This window comes from Sceloporus undulatus, chromosome 1 (assembly GCF_019175285.1).
Source record: "Sceloporus undulatus isolate JIND9_A2432 ecotype Alabama chromosome 1, SceUnd_v1.1, whole genome shotgun sequence".
Lineage (NCBI taxonomy): Eukaryota > Metazoa > Chordata > Lepidosauria > Squamata > Phrynosomatidae > Sceloporus > Sceloporus undulatus.
The window spans coordinates 368,888,329-368,905,332 of NC_056522.1; the positions used below are offsets into that span (position 1 = coordinate 368,888,329).

The window sequence follows — 17,004 nt, forward strand, 5'->3', positions numbered from 1 at the left end:
TTTTTTCCAGCAGAATGTAACAACGAAATTGGGGACATGGCCCAGGAAGGACCAAAACTGTGCAGAGTTCCATTACCTCAACCTCTATAGGGCATGTGGGGGCATACAGGATCAAATTAATTTGGGAGGACCAAAAAATGTAAGGACCCTATGTAGCCTGCAGGCTGCACTTTCCCCATCACTATTCTAACTCAAGAAACCTGCACGATCCAGATGTCCCAATATAGTGTCTAGTGAGGAAGTGGGGGAGGAATGGCACAAAGCAGAGGGGGTGGAGAGGGGCTGACTTTCCCAAAGTACCTAAGAAGAGAAGAAACATTACAGTCAGCCATCCTCCTCCATATGTGCCCTGAGATTCCACATAGGGGGAGCATGCTAGATTTGAGTGGCAAGTGCAATAAGACTGTTCCAAGTACTACATTTAGCAAGGAGAGAACAAATGATTGAGTCTAAAGCATTAGAAAATCCCAGCTGCAGAATCACAGAGAATTCACTTGGATAAACTCTACAATTATGCCTGGGCAAGAACAATTTTGTAAAAATTGACATTGATAGCTTGTTCAACCATTTCTCTTTTATCTGAAAAGAAGCTGGCTCAACTGAAAACAAATCTGATGTCTCTGTATAATTTTCTGATAAGCAGTACCATCAGCTAATGGTACCATTTTATAAAAATATAGAATGAGAAAATAAGAGAAAAAGTAGAGGTAGGTGAGTGATGTAGTCAAAACTGAACTTAGGGAGATCTACGGTTTAACTAGCACAACTAAAAAAGGTTTAAAACACAGCATGACACAATACAAATTAAAAATACTGCCACTCTAAAAGCTTACAAATGTTTGATATTTCCAACTACATGGACAAGCCAAATCACCCCCTAAAGATTTAATGGAAAATATTTAACAAACCAAAATTTAATTGCAAGGATTCTTTTTTCTTTTCTTTTTTCGGCTACTTTACATAAAATCACAATAAAACTTTAGCTGTGGCATAAAGAAGGCTAGTCTCTTCTATGATACGATGAAATAAAGCATAACTTAAAAATAAGGGACAAGAATAATATTCTTTCGAGAGAGGAGAAAAGCACACTCAATAATATATTCTACAACCAAAAATATGTATATATCATGAAACCTTGCCTCATTTTATCAAACATTTACTTATCTAAACATTTTATTCGTAAAAGTGACCTTAAAAATCTAGGTTAACTTATCCATGGGTCAATATAAGTATTGTACCTTAATTCCAATAATAATAATAATAATAATAATAATACGGAGGAAGAGGAGGAGGAGGGGGAGGGGGAGGGGAAGGAAACCATCCTCTTCTCTGAGTAGAGTGGCAAAAGACAAGAGCTTAGTCCATCCCAGGAGAACCTAAAAGAAGCATCGATCCACTCTACTCTTTCCACTGTGGTACCTTTTTGAATGCCTGGATGGGAAAATAGCAGTGGCACCCTCTTTGGCACTTGCCCTCAAAGGAGTGCTAAGACAGGAGAGCAGGTCAATACTTCTTTTAGGTTCTTCCAGGACAAAATAAGAGCTATTGCCTTTCACAACTCTACTCAGAGAAAGTGATGGTTCCTTTTTTGAGGAGAGCTAATACTGTACTTTAACTCCTGCCTTTAAATCCTTTTTGACAAGTGCACATTGTCTTAGCCCTGCCCACACCTGGTCATGTCCCAAACACTTCACACAGCCACCATTTACCATAGTTCCCTCCTCATCCATTGGATGAGCACTAACAGTTATGCCTACCAGAATTTTAGAAGTTCCTTGGCATTATTTTCCGTTACTTTGTCCCTTACATGCTTTGTTACTTTCAACTTATTCATGGATCATATCAATATTCATAATTTTGGCCCCAAAAACCGTCATCAATTTATACATGTGGTCCATTTATACCCAAATATATATGGTAGCTTGATGAGTTATGATGTGGTGACAAAATGCCTTGTGCTACCATTTAACAATCATAAGAAAAACATGGTTAGATTCAGAAGGAGGAAGAGTGAATATAGGAGGAAGAAACATCAACAGTCTAAGATACACAGACGACACCATGCTACTAACTGGAACAATTACTAAGGCAAGTCAAGAAAGTGCAAAGACTGGCTTAGTGTTGAACATAAAGAAAACAAAAATACTGACCACAGAATGAATAAATATATTCAGCCTAGACAATGAGGAAATCAAAATATTAAAGAGCTCTCATATTTAAACAGTGATCAGAATGGTGACTGCAGTCACGTAATAAGAAGAAGACTAGGAATGGGAAGGACAGCTATGAAGGAACTAGAAAAGATCTTAAAGAGGAAAGACATATAACCCACCTGCCCACCCCAACCACGGCCTTGCCAGCTGTAGATGTGAGCATCTGTGAATGGCAAGCACCATTGGCCCTAAAGGCAGTACATGTACACAGGCACACTGCCGTTAAAAACCATAGGACTTGAGAACCCACATTTTTTGCCATCCATGCGGGGAAGGGTGTGTGGAACAGAATCCCTGCAGATACTAGGGGCCAACTGTACATCTGAGCACCAAAGTTAGAATTATCCAAGCCATGGCATTCCCCATCACCATGTACAGATGCAAGAGCAAAGAAAGCAAACAAAAAGCAAACCAACTCATTTGAAATATAGTGCTGAGGTCCTTGAATAGATCAAGCCTTAAATCTCCTTGGAAACCAAGATGATGAAATTGAAGGCTGTTGTATTTTGGTCACATAATAAGAAGGCATGGATCTCTAGAAAAGACAATAATGCTAGAAAAAGTGGATGGTGGTAGAAAGAGAGAAGACCACATGCCAGACGGATGGACTCAATCAGGGAGGTCACAGACTTGAATTTGCACGAACTAAGCAGAGCAGTGGAGGACAGGGAATTGTGGAGATGTCAAGGGCAATGATCAACAACAGCAAAAAAACCATTTTACTATAATAAATTTGTTATTGCTTATTAATATAACTAGCCATTTGTGTAGGAACTGGACTCAGAATCAGAATTGGATAGTAGAGAGGAAAAAAGAGGAGTTGGTGTTGAAGGTTTGGTGTACCAGCTGCACATCCCTGTGACCTTAAACCTCACTGGATTCAGTTTGTTCTACTGCTGAACTGTACTCCCTGCTATAAAGTTTCTTCAAACACTCTGCCAAAATCTGCTTCCTTACAATTTCCACCTACTGAGCCTAGCTCTGCCCTTTGAAGCACAAGAGAAGTCTGCTCCACCATGAGCATTACAGCCTCCCAGATGCTCACAACACTTTTAACCTTCTCTGTAGAAGCGTAAATATTTCAGCCATTGCGCACCTTTCTAGACCCTCTTGGGCAGTTCTGGAAGACCCATTTTAAAAAGGACTTTGACAAATGAGAGCACACCCAGAGGAGAGGGTCTAGAAAGGTGTGCAACGGCTGAAATGTGTATGCCAAAGGCAGACTCAGCAGTATAAAATATAGCGGAGCTATTCCTTTTACTAACCTGGATACTAAGCTTGTGTTAATACACTCCAAGATCACATGAACTTTCTTAGCTGCTGCATCACACTGTGGGTTCATATTCACTTTGTGATCCATTAATACATCTAGGTCCTTTTCATACACACTGTTGCCAGTATAAGTCTCCTCTATCATATCTTTGGATTCTTTGTCTCTAAATGTATTAGTTTAGATTTATCTATAAAGTAAATACATTTATATATGTCTCTATGGCCCCATCCAGACAGGCCAAAATAAAGCTGCTTTGGGTCACATTGGAGGTAGGCTGTTTAAATGATGCATGCGTCCTAAGAGTCCGAAAACCACACCAAACCCACGGTCCAGTCCTAAGGACTGGGGCATGGCTTTGGTGCGGCTTCTGGACTCTTAGGACGCATGCATCATTTAAACAGCATACGTCCAATGTGACCTGAAGCAGATTTATTTTGGCCTGTCTGTATGGGGCCTATCTAATGAATCTAATCTTGTGATATCTGATTCAGTGTTCCAGCGAAACCAAATCCTTTTGAATTTCAATCATGTCTTCCATGGTGTCAGCTATCCCTTCTAACTTGTGGCATTAGTGAATCTGATGAACAGCTGCTTTACACCTTCATCTTGGTTATTTATAAATGTGGTGAACAGCACTGGGCCTAGGACACAGCCATGTGTCAAGACCTCCCTCCAGAGCAGTTTTCTATGGCTGTCTTTGGAGTCTGAACTAAGTTTCAGAAGCGATCTTTGCTGCTCTTGGTGTGACCTCAAAAATAAGAACAGTTGGCCCTCCACATTTGCGGATTTGATTATTCGCGAGTTTGTCTGAAGGGCAATTGTACTCTCCTCCTCCCCACAAATTGCATGGGCTTTCCCCACTCCTGCAGGAGGGAGAAAAAGCCCAAGATGGTACAGCCTGGAAGGGCATGTGTGCTCCTCTTCCTCCTCAGCTTTTCCCTTATTCGTGGTTTTTCCATTTTTGCTGGGGTCTTGTGCCCTTAACCTTAGCGAATGTGGAGGGCAGACTGTATTCTGCAGTCGGCCCTTCTTATACACTGATTTTTTATACATGGATTCAAGCATACACAGTTTGAAAATGTGCAAAGAAAGTATAAATTTCAAATATCACGCCTTGATTTTCCATGTTTTATAAGGGACACCATTTTGCTATGTCATTATATTTAATGAGACTTGAGCATACATGGATTTTGTTATACACGGGGGATCTTGGAACCAAACCCCAGCGTATAACAAGAGTCCACTGTATTAGCCCTCAGACAAATTCAGAGACAGGCCATGATTTGAGGGTAAAGTTTCAAGCCCAAGCAGACCAGGATTCCCAGGGATAAAGGCAAATTACATAACTGACAGTGGACAAATTCTAGAGCAGGTAGACAAGAAAGCCTGGAGGTTGGTAAACAAGTCAAAAAACAAATCTGGTCTTCTGAGATTGAATAAGGCAGATGCTTATGAATACAGTTCAAGTTTGAGAGTGGGACTGTTGACAGCACAATCAGAGCAAAATAAAAATCAGCAAAAGTTATAGCCGGTGACAGTTGCATTATTAACACAGCCTCTTCACACAATCTCTAAATCTAATCTTCATGTACCTGAAGAACTGGGCTGAAGAACCCAGACAAAACACTCTGTTGTTTTCACTACAATAGGAAGTCATAGCTGTTACCTCTCCTATCCCAGAAATTCTAAGGATCAGTTGTTCCAACTAAGTTGAACCAGACATTAAGATTGATGAAAATCATGTGGCTCACAAGCCTGAGGCTTTGTGCAGCAACACTCTCAGTCTTGTCCACCCCACCACACTGTGCTAGAAAAATATCAAGCATATTTCAGGTAAAAATGCCCCCCCAGCAATAAAAACATCTGACCAATCCCCAAATCTCCCCTTAAATCTTAAAAACACTGTAAAACCTGAAAATCAAATCCAAAAGCAACTTCTGATTTTGGGAGTGATAATCAGCCACAAAGGGTGAGGGGTGGCTCAGCAGGTGAGTAAAAATTGCCTCCTGTACCCAGTAGCATCACTGGGGTTTGCAGGGTGTGCAGACCACACTGGGTGACACCCCAGAATGGGAGTGCCACCACAGAAGAGAAGGGTGACACCCAGTCGGTTCCCAGACCTTCCCGAGGCTGTGCGGCTGCTCCCCAGCCCTTCCTCACTGCTCCTTGGACTGCGCAGGTGCATCTCCTGCACAGGAAGGAAGAGCCCTCCCTCCAATCCATCTGCCTTGGTCCAGGCCTCAGAGGGAGAGAAGAACCACTGGACCTCATCCCCTTTCCCTCCACCATTCCCTTCTCCTTTTTTTTCGTGTCTTTTAGATTGTAAGCCTGAGGGCAAGGAACTGTCTGATTAAAAGTATTATTGTAAGCCGCTCTGAGAGCCATTAGGGCTGAAGGGCGGGGTATAAATACCTATATAAATAAATAAAAATAAATAAATATCTCCAGCCATGAGTCCTGCACCCCAGAAGTCCCGCACACTGGGTGACATCAACCCTAGGGATCCCACTGCTTGTACCCTCTGGTGCTCTCACCCCTGTATTAGGGCTGTACAGTCAATTGTGACTAGCTGCAGCAGGGGGTCACAGAAGCAAGAACTCTGCAGCTAGTGAGCCATGGGCAGCCCAGAAGGGCTTCTGGTAGATTTGCTGTTCCCCCTCTTTCTACCTGGCTTCTCAGACTTCTGTGTATATTTTCAAAAGTATTTTCTTGTTTGCCATTGAAGAGTGCCAATAAACTGATGTTTGCAAGAACATCACATGGTACAGTCAGGTGGCCAGAAAGGGCCCTGAAAGACACAAAAGCTCTGCTGCAGCTTTGAGAAAGCAGCAAATCAGAAGTACCTGTGATTTTCAGTGCATGGTTGATGATTTCATGGGAGGAAAACAATTAAGACCACCACAATCTAAGGACCGTGCTTTTGCTTCATATATCTGATGAAGAATAGCAGTTCCCCAAGTCACATTCTATTTTACTGTGCGTATGTATCATTGTCTAGGGTTGCCAGAGTGAAAATTAGAGAGTGGTTGTATACAAGGAATTCCAGCAGGTGTTGCTTGTTTCCCGGTTATGTGACAAACATCTGATGAAATTCCCTCTTCTATACAACCATTAAAGGTACAGGAGCCCTCTCCAGTTTTCACTCTGGAAACCCAACAATCTCATCATACCATTCTCACTAAAATGCAATCTTCTTCATATCTGGGTCTAAATTAAATTAGCTTGAGGAAACATAATGAATCACTTGCTGAAAGTAATTCATACAATAATATACTTATAGTGAGACTGGATCTCTAGGGCTATTTAGTCAAACCCCCAACCAAGCTTTTGATGAGCTATCAAAGTGAGAAGGACTCTCTAGAGCAGTTTAATCAAACAGCCTATTCCACTGTTGAACAGCTTTTACAGTCAGGGAGTTCTTTTTAAGGTTTAATCAGAATCTCTTTCCCACCCACACCCACACCCACTTTCTTTTTGTAATTTGAATTCACTGGTTCAGATCCTGCCATTTGGAACAGCAGAAAATCAATCCACTTTGTCTTCCACATGACAAAGCAAATCCCTACATCAACAGTCAGGTAAATCAGTGGGTCTAACCTAGTCAGAACTAGTAACTGGATTTAGGTCCTGTTGCCCTCCAGATGTGTTGGAGAATGAAAACAGAAGTTGTAGTCCACAGCACTTGGAAGGTGCCAAACTGAAAAAGGCTTGCTTAGTTTCTAGAACAATAGTAACAAAAATTCCCACTTGGAATAGTGGCACTGCCAATGCAATGAATAATATCACAAGAAACCTCATTACCAAAGCTTTGCATCATCCTCCCAGGGGGCCTAAAGAGGTCAAAATCATAACGGGAGGTCATTTAGGGCAAAATGTAAACTGAGCAAAGTAGGCTCAGGCTATCTCATAGCTGTGTGTATTGATTGATCATTTGTCATGCTGTCTTCAGAGCAGTTAACCCCAGCAAAATGTTGTCCCTGTTCCCCTGTATCATCTACCAAGGGCGAGGTCTGTGGCTTCTCAACATAGGTTAATAAATCTTCATCAGCAATACAAAATGCAATGATGAGCCTGCTCTGTGCTGGATATAGACTTGGGAGGACTACAAACTTGATATTTCAATCCACTAGATGATAACCGCTTAAATAACAGTCCTTTAATGGGTTTCATTTTCACTTTAAGCTGATGAAAATTCCATCTGAGCTCCCAAGTTTTCATTTTCTATAACGTTTCTGCAATAACCAAGATCAATATGATCACTTTTTATGGTCATTGTAATAAGAGGTTTCTAAGTTAAAGGCAAAAAAGAGGGTGTCCAGGGGAGTGAGAGAAGAGGCAAGGGAGTCATTCTTTTTGCTATCTCCCAGTGACTGCTCATCCAAGTAATTGACTGTTATAAGCTCAGGAGGTGCAGACAAAGGATGCAATCCATCCACTGAGCCATAGGTCTTTCCCCTCACTCCTCACTGCTTGTAGGTCAAGTTCTTCCAATTTCTATCTCCTTGATCATGCCCCTGAATGTATCTTTCATAGCTCATCAAAATGACAAATGGATTCCAGGGACCGTGTCTACCTATAGGGGAAAAAAGGATGCAGTCCTGGCTGGGTAGATATACAGTATGGCTCTTCTTCCAAATGGAACTGAAGAAAGGAGGAAATGGGAGAAAGTTTTTCTATGCTACATAGGAACAAGATCACGATACCTCTGCATGTCAAAATATATCTTATGAAGAAGAAAGAAATTGTAAAATGCCCAGTTGTAGCCATTGAATGAGTTTACATAAAAGTCTCTAGGAGAAAATGCTTAATAGAAAACAACTCATTGACACAGCAACATCATATCACACATATCCAAGGGGTGAAACAGACCACTCTGAGGGAGCGACTTCTGGCCACCCCTTTGCTCGCTGGGTTGGGGCTGGACCAACCGTACACCATGCCCCCAACCGGGCCTTTTCCCAGTGCAAAAAGGAGCAGCAGGATGCCACTTCTTTTTGAGTCAGGGAAAGGGCGCCTTTGCTGTGGTGGCATTTTTTCAGTGTTTCTTTGGTGCAGCGTGTGGAAACGCTGCGCCGCCGAAATGCTTTGGATTCATCACACATGAGATCGGCTGTGTGGCTTCCCGGCTGACTGGGGCATGCTGCTGTCTGAATGCCATGCCCCAGTCCACCAGGTAGCCAGCTCTTTTTGACCATCTGTTCCCCCCCATGTTTCCCAAAAGGTGGATGCAACCCTGCCAAATTGATGAGTGACATCAGCAATCATGATGTTCAGAGATGGGCAAAAATGACAGCTGTGTGCCAAAGAAGCTGGATTGCCAGTGTTTATCAAGCATGAAATTACTAGTTTTTGAAACTCAAATGCAGCTTTTTAAAATAAGACAACTGGAGTAAAGAAATGCACCATTTATCTGCTGTAATTCATGGCAATTCACCTTTCTACCCATGTCCCAGCAACACTTTCACATATCTTGTAAAGCATAAGACACAATTTAGAATACTCTTAACACAACATTAAAAAAAAATCCAAATATATAACAAAAGTTATAAAAACACTTTGATTCTACTTCAAATTACAAGCCTTATTCCATGAAGGAAGATTTTATAATTTCCCAGAAGGTGACACTGAAGTAGCTCAAGAGGCAAGTGAGTGTGAAAGGATGTCATTACCAACAAGGGTCTTGTCCTTCTAACTAACAGGTTGCTCCTTTAATCCAAGAAGCTCAAGGTACACAATCCCTTTGCCATTTTACCCTGTGAAGTAGTGAGAGACAGTGACCCCAAGCAGCCAGTGAGCTTCACGGCTGAGTGGAATATGAACCTGGCTCTCCCAAACATGAACTACTATACCATGTTGGTTCCACAGATTACCCTGCAATAATGGCAACAAGTACGGCAGAACCTTCTTCTTTGATCTTAAAACCTAGGGCCAAGACATAAGGGGAATGCTGTATATCCAGGTAACCAGGTTCAAGATCACATAGGGCTTTAAAAAGTAAAAGCCCCAATATTGTGCACTGTGCTCAGAAACCAGACGAGGACTAGTGCAACTCTTCAAAAACAGGAGTTAAGAGCTAGCTATCACCTTCTTGCCCAGCTGCAGTTTCTTAGGTCTTGAAAACTATCCCTTACAGAGCCCATTACATTTATATGATTTAGATGATAGCTTACTACCAGTGGTACATTCAAAGATATAGTTGTGTCTGTAGAATCACTATGTAGAGAGATCTTGTAGCACCTTTGAGACTAAAGAAAGAAGTTGGCAGTATGAGCTTTCATAGACTTAAGTGGGATACAGATGTCATCTAGGTGGGACACAGAAGTGTTAGTCACAGCAATAAATATTATTCTCCATAATATTACTGCCATCTTTTATTTGCATTTTGTCCTTGTGCTACTATAGCAGTAAATCTTCAGCCAGTATTATAATTTTCAGCACTAATGGATTATATTGAGCCAACATGGTGGGGTGATCTGAGTTTTCAATTCAGACTCCAGACCAGGGTTTCGCTGCTTAACCACAGAAAAACTTTTGGTCACTTTAGCCAAGTCACATTCTCTCAGCTTTAGAAGCAGACATTGGCAAACCATCTCTGAATAAAACAATTTGAATGCCTATCTATCTATGTATCTATCTATCTATCTATCTATCTATCTATCTATCTATCTAGTTTACCTCCAACCATGTTACTGAAATGTTTTATTTCCTTAAAACTTACAAAATAATAAATACAGATCAGACGTTCCTGTAAAGAGGAATGTCCTTTTCCAAAAAAAGTGGGCTTTTTCTTTCTGTCACAGTGGAGTTCTTTGATAAAATGACTGGTAGGGACTTAAGATATGACAGACTGAGATTATTAAAAGAAGAGCCAGTGTCTAATCTGTCTGACTGGATTAGTATTGTCAACTACAGTACTATTACCACCCAGGTCACCCATCTATTCCCTAATATATGGGCCTTTTCATATATCAAAAGGCAAGCATGGAAACTTTCTCTTCCCTGATCACATGAAGTCAGCTCTGAGTTCTTAATGGCTACACACTTCTCTTTAAAATCAGATCAAATGAGTAGAAATTCCAAAGAACACAGTTTTTTTAATCAATCGAAGATGCAGTAGAATGCAGGTTTATAAGTGTAACCCACATATTTCATAAGGAACAAAATCGCATCCTCTGCAGTTAGTAGCACAGGCTCCACATATTTAAAAAGGGATATGGAGTTGCTGCAGGACAGGGATGAAGGAAAATTCTGCTATTACTATGCTGGCTGCAGCAAGATTTTCACATCTCATTAATGACTTAATGAAGGCTCAATCACAGATACAACAGTCTATAAAGACTGCCAGATTTATGAGCTGCACGTGCAAGGTTCAATTCAAAAGGTTTGCTTCAGCAAAGATTTATCATTGTGCGCTCAAGAGGACCTTTTCAGCATGATACGGTACACGGAATATACATTAAGACCAAGCTGAAAGCAATTTGCACATTTTCAGGGACTTTCATTTGGACAACCACAAGTCACACACTAAAAGATTTTGACAAGCAGTGCTAAGGAATATAAAAATAATGCATGCCTCAGTAAGAACAAAGAGGAAAGCAGCTAGGAATGGGGACACTGCAGGGGAGAAGCATGACTTACCTTGAGGCCAACAAGCAAAATGAAAAAAGGTAATTTTAAAGCAAACTGTTCAAGTAAGAACAGCAGTGGCCTAAACTTCCTTGCTATCTTCACTACAGAACACAAACTTTGTGGCACAAAACTTGCCAGGAACTGCTACTACAGTACTTTAAACATGCATTTGGCACAGAGCTTGAAAAGTTACTTTTTAAAACTTTTGTTCTTTTACTCACCAGATGTTTAAAAGAAGTAACTTGCTACTGTTACTCGTTACAGTAGTAATTTGTGCTGGATGATGTTACAATCTACGAGACATATAACTTATGCTTGGGGGTGCTCCTGGATCCGTCGCTTCATCTGTCCTCTCAGATTGAAGCGACAGCCAGGAGCGCCTGCTATCAGTTTCAGCTGATATGCCAGCTATGTCCCTACCTGGAGCAGTGGGACCTAGAAACAGTTGTACACGCTTTAGTAACCTCTCGTCTTGACTTCTGCAATGCGCTCTACATGGGGCAGCCCCTGTGCCACGTCTGGAAGCTTCAACTGATACAAAACATGGCAGCCAGACTGGTCGCCAGAAAATCCAGGTTCGACTGAATTACACCTATTTTAAAGCCACTTCACTGGCTACCTATTAGCTTCCGGCACAGTACAAGGTGTTGGTTACTACCTATAAAGCCCTACATGGCCTGGGTCTAGTTTACTTGTAGAGACGCCTCCTCCCATATAGTCCTCCCCGTACACTCCGGTCCTCTCGGAAAAACCTTTTACAAATAAGAAAGATCAGATTGGCAGTGACCTCCCAGAGATCTTTCTCGGCTGCCACCCAAAAAATCTGGAACGACCTGCCGAAAAAAAGTTGCCAATTATCCTCACTAGAGGCTTTCAAAAAAGCAACTAAAACCCTTCTCTTCCGGCAGGCCTACCCAGACTAAAAATTGCCCAGAACCAATTGAACCTTTTCCACCACCTCTTTCATTACAGATTGTGCAATAATTATGATGTGTTGTTATATATTTTAACTGTGTCCTACTATATAATTTTAAATTCGGGTGGGAGGGTTAGGCAGGGTTTTTGTGGGTTTTAATGTTTGATCTTTATGTACTATATAATCATGTTGTTACCCACCTCAATCCCCAAAATGGAAGAGGAGGGATATAAATAAATATTTTATACATTCATTCATAAATGAAATGACAAACTTATAGATGAAATGACAAATAGCATACTGTGCATTTACAATAGCCCCAGGCAGTTAGATTATATGTCTTAGCAATGTATGTTTTGGCACAAGACTTGAAAAACCTCCTAAAATACCTCTAATAAAGCCCTTAGATATTAAGTAGAAAGTAACAGAAAACATTACTTGTTATACCACTAGCTGTGCTACTTATGAAGCATTCTTCATTATGTTGTAAAAAGGGGGTGTAACTCATTAATGGCCATGTTATTTGTGACACGTTAGTTCCAAGTATAGGACAGATCCCATACAAAGCCAACATGAAACTTGTAAATCCTGTGGAATTCTGAAGGTGAAAAGCTGCATTTGACATGCAAAGTAAGGTGACGCAGGCAGAAGGCTGTTGTAAAAAGTTGACAGATGTTGAAGATGTACAGAGAACAGGGGAAAGTACTGGCACTAAGGCCAGAGGTATGAGAAGGTGGTTAATTGATTCCAAAAGATTGAAGAACAGATTTCATGTATTCTACCCACATAGTACCCCTTAGTTCCCAGACATACTACCAACCCTCCCCCCTCCACATTAAAATGTGGGTAATTTTCACATGATTTCTTTTTTTGCCCCCAATTACTCCAAACACCATAAACCCATCCTAAAACTGCCATTTCCTTTTTTTCTGCCATTTCCTTTTTTAATTTTTCCAAATCCTTCCAACCCCATGAAAAAAGTGCATATGAAATAATAGCAACAGATTACATGGTATCATTTTCAGTTTGCCAGTAATGCACTGGGGAAACCTGTTTTGAGAACAGGAAAGTAATACAGTGGTCCCTCCACATTTGCAGGGGTTAGTGGTTAAGAACCCCTGTGAATGTGGAAAAAAAACCGCCAATAAAAAACACTATTCTTTTTACCTAAGAGAACACCTCTCTAAGAATCTCCAGGTCCTCCAGCGCAACACTATGGTCAACATCTGCCAGATCATATAGAGTCATGCTGGAGGACCTACAAATGCCTGGCAAAGTGTTTTCTATGGGAACTTCTAGGTTCTCCAGCACAACTCTATGGTCAACTTCCAGCAGAATTGCACTGGAGGATCTAGAGAATCCTAGAGAGAACATATGAATCAAAACCACAAATAATCAAATCAGCAAAAGTCAAAGCTGCAAATGCTTTGCAGTTCTTCTTGCAGTTCTTCAGCCCAATTTATTGAATATGAAATTGTAATGGTGAAGGAAGTTTCCCACTACAGTCTTCATTAAGCAGCACTTGCTTTCTGCATCTGAAGTTTGCTACTCAGTCAACACAGTTGGTCTACAGACGTTTTCTAAGGACTTAATAAGATCCCTGTGAGAGCAGACCAAAGGTCCATGTAGCCCAACCTGTTTTTCAAAATGACCAAACCTGATACCACCAGAAAGTCCACAACAGGGCAATTTGCTGCAGCTACACAAGTGCAGTTAAAGATATATCAAATTACAAATGACCCCCAAGAGAGGACAGTGAAAAAAACTGTTCAGATGATGTGACAAATAGCATATTGTGAGTTTACAAACAGCCCGGGGCAGTAAATATTCCAGTACATTCACACCAATACTAATGAACCTTCTGAATGCAAAGGTACGTATATTGAAGTAACAGCAAAACATGCAGCACATTCAGGAGTGAACAGCCGCAACAGAATTAATTCTTTCAGCCTAGGGCTTTACTAGCTCCTAGAACAGGGGTAGGCAACCTTTTTGAGCCGGGGGCCGGGTTGCTGTCCCTCAGACAACTGGGGGGCCGAAGCCAAAAAATAAATAATTTTTTTTTAAAAAAAAATTAAATAAATAAATAAACCGGAACAAATGTAGGACAAAAATTTCAAATCGAGGACACTTTTTTTAAAAAATGGAGGACACGCAAAAAAAATGTGCTGATTTTAAAAGAAAAAGTTAATATAAATGCATGTTTTGGAGGCTTCTATAGACAATTGCCCCCCTTGCCTGCCGCTTGCCCCTCCTTGCCCGCCTCCTCCTGATAGGCCAAAGGCCCTCACGCGAGAAGCCAAAGGCTCTGGCGGCAATCGGCAGCAAGACCGGGCTGGGGCCGGTCCCAAGGCCTTGCCAGGCCGCAGGTTGCCTACCCCTGTCCTAGAAGAAGAGCAAAACAATGCCTGTTCATTCTGTGGAAAGCATATGACAGGATGGAAGCCACTGGTTCCAAAACTATTTCCAAGATAAGCAAAAACATGTATATTAGAGAGTTGGTCTGCAGGATAGCTAACTACTGGGAAACAAATAAGGGCATAATGGGAAAGCAAGACTTTGAAATTCCTTTCTCAAGAAGCCTAGACTGGCTCCCTCCTTGCTATCTTTACAGTGAAGGCCTTTCTTATTCCACCAGACATTTGGGATAGATAGATAGATAGATAGATAGATAGATAGATAGATAGATAGATAGATGGCTTTCTGTTTTAGTGTGCTGTACTACAGTACTTTTATTCTATGCTTTCAATGTTTTAAATTTTACAGGTAGTGTTAGAGGGTGGAAGAAGGGGAGGAATCGGGTTGGGGTCCCACTCCTGAAGACGACGTGCCAGGGGACCCTGATGAAGCCAAGGAGGACAGGGAGGACATGGCTTGAGGAGCTACAGCTGGGACTGGGGCGGAGACCAGAGAGGAGGGCATGTCAGAGGGTAGAAAAGGGGTGGAGGGGGAAGACTCAGGGAGGAGTGGAAGTGGACGCCGAGCGTGGAGGGAGACACGGGATACGAGGAGGAGATAGTGGGGAGAGTTTGGGACGCCTGGACAGCGGAAGCCAACTGCCGGTACCTAAGAGGGCGGCGGGATGGGAGCACTCGGGGTAGCGACCGGGGAAACCCCGCAGAAGGATTCTTTGCCTCTCGGGTTCACCCTCTGTCCCTGGAAGAAGCCAGTGGACCCTACCAGGCCAGGCCAGTGATTAATCCGGGTCCTTGCTTATTGTGGGACATAAGAGGCCAGTGTTGGCCAGCCGAGAGAGTCTCGAGGGGAAGGGCAGGAAGAGAAGCGGGCCCTGCAGCGGAGGACACTTGCCCGGAAACGGAGTCAGGGTGTTAGACTTTAGGACGGTGAAGTAACCAGTTTCAGTTCTGTTCACACGTGGAGTTGTTGTAGTTACATTAAAGAGCACTGAGCATACGCCAGCGTCCTCGTCTCTTTGTCATGGATCCACAACTACCCACCCCACCTGTCGGTGTAGCCAGGGGCCCGGCGACAGGTAGTTTAACACTATTCTAATTCTAATTTCTTGTATCACACATTTTTAGATGTGTGTGATTTTATGCATTATTTCACTTTAATTGCGCATAGCACGGCCTCAAATCCTAGTCTTGGGGGAAAAGGCACTAAGCACTTAGCAAATATGCTAAGACCAAGACTGCCCACTATTAACCTTCACAGATTACTTAATACTTATTTGTATTTATATAAGGATAATATTCCAGTGAACAACCATAGTTTCTACAGTAGTTGTAGTTGTTATTGGAGTGTTCAACCACACAAGGAGAATGACAGAACTGGGGATGAATGGGAGCAAAGTTAGTGCACTTCCCTGTTTGCACATTCACAACAGATATTAAGGTAAAAACTATATAGATCTCATGAGTCACAGTTCAGTTTGAACATGTCAGTTTGTACTTACTGGGATCTCGATCCTTTGTTAATATACACTCTTTTATAGATTCTGTAATCCCAAGACTGGCTGCAGTAGGGAGAGGGCCAAGAAGCGATTCCAGGGCAGGCGGCCTTACAGAAATTTCTTTCTCCTGTGATCTGTCTTTATCAAGCACTTCACTGTAAAAGTCCTTGTTTAAATGATTTGCAGCTGCTTCTAGTTCTTCATCTTCTCCTTCCTCCTCTCCAAATATACTTAAGGTATTATCTTCCAAACAATCTAAAAAGAAAGAGTATTAAATGATTTCATCAAATAGATTAGAGCCAAGATGTTCTAGATGCTGTTAATAGATCTTTGTAGGTCTTCTTAGGACTTGTAAGAAAGAACTCCTGGTCACAATTTTTTTCTAGTCTTAAGACCTATCTACATTTCATTAATCATCCTTGTAAAAAAAAAACAACCAGAGCCACAGTACTAAAAATAAAAAGCTCAAGGTTCTTTCTCATTTCTCCCACCAATTATTTTTTAAAAAATAATAAAACAGGAAAATAAAAGCCCAGTAAGATTTCCGACTATTACTTTTCTTGACTTGGAAACTATACTAAAATAGCATCCACCTTCTTTGCTACAGCATCACACTGCTGGCCTGCATGTAGTATTGCTGAGCCAAGTATCCCCCATCCTATATTTGTGGATTTGGTTTTTGTGGCCAAAAAGTAGAATTTTGCATTGTCTCTGTTGAATTTCATTTTATTAATTTCAGACCAGTTATCTAATTTATCAAGGTCCTTTTGAATTCTGTTCCTATCTGCCAATGTGTTAGATATCCCTCCCAGTTTTGTATCATCCTTTAGTACTTGCAGGAATGTTATCAACATAAGCATTGACCAGTTGATAAGGTAGATACCCTGGTAATTCTGCCATTTCTCCATTTATATGCCAGCTTGGTGTGTGCTATTTTAGATAAAGAACAACACACACAAGGAGACTGGAAAGTAGAGACCAAATAGGCTACTCCAGCAACCTTTCAACGTATGATGGGCATATAGTGGCACAGAACCTGATGTCCTTATTAACTATGTCC

The 17,004-nt window shown here is 41.5% G+C and overlaps 1 protein-coding gene across 1 annotated transcript in view; it reads right to left on the reverse strand.

The window, feature by feature from the left end:
- Nucleotides 1–17,004, reverse strand: part of BRF1 (BRF1 RNA polymerase III transcription initiation factor subunit) — a 359,625-nt gene that overhangs the window by 96,632 nt on the left and 245,989 nt on the right. Inside the window, 1 exon segment of the mRNA XM_042446801.1 lies at nucleotides 15,948–16,199. Within this exon segment, the coding sequence (XP_042302735.1) occupies nucleotides 15,948–16,199 (252 nt within the window).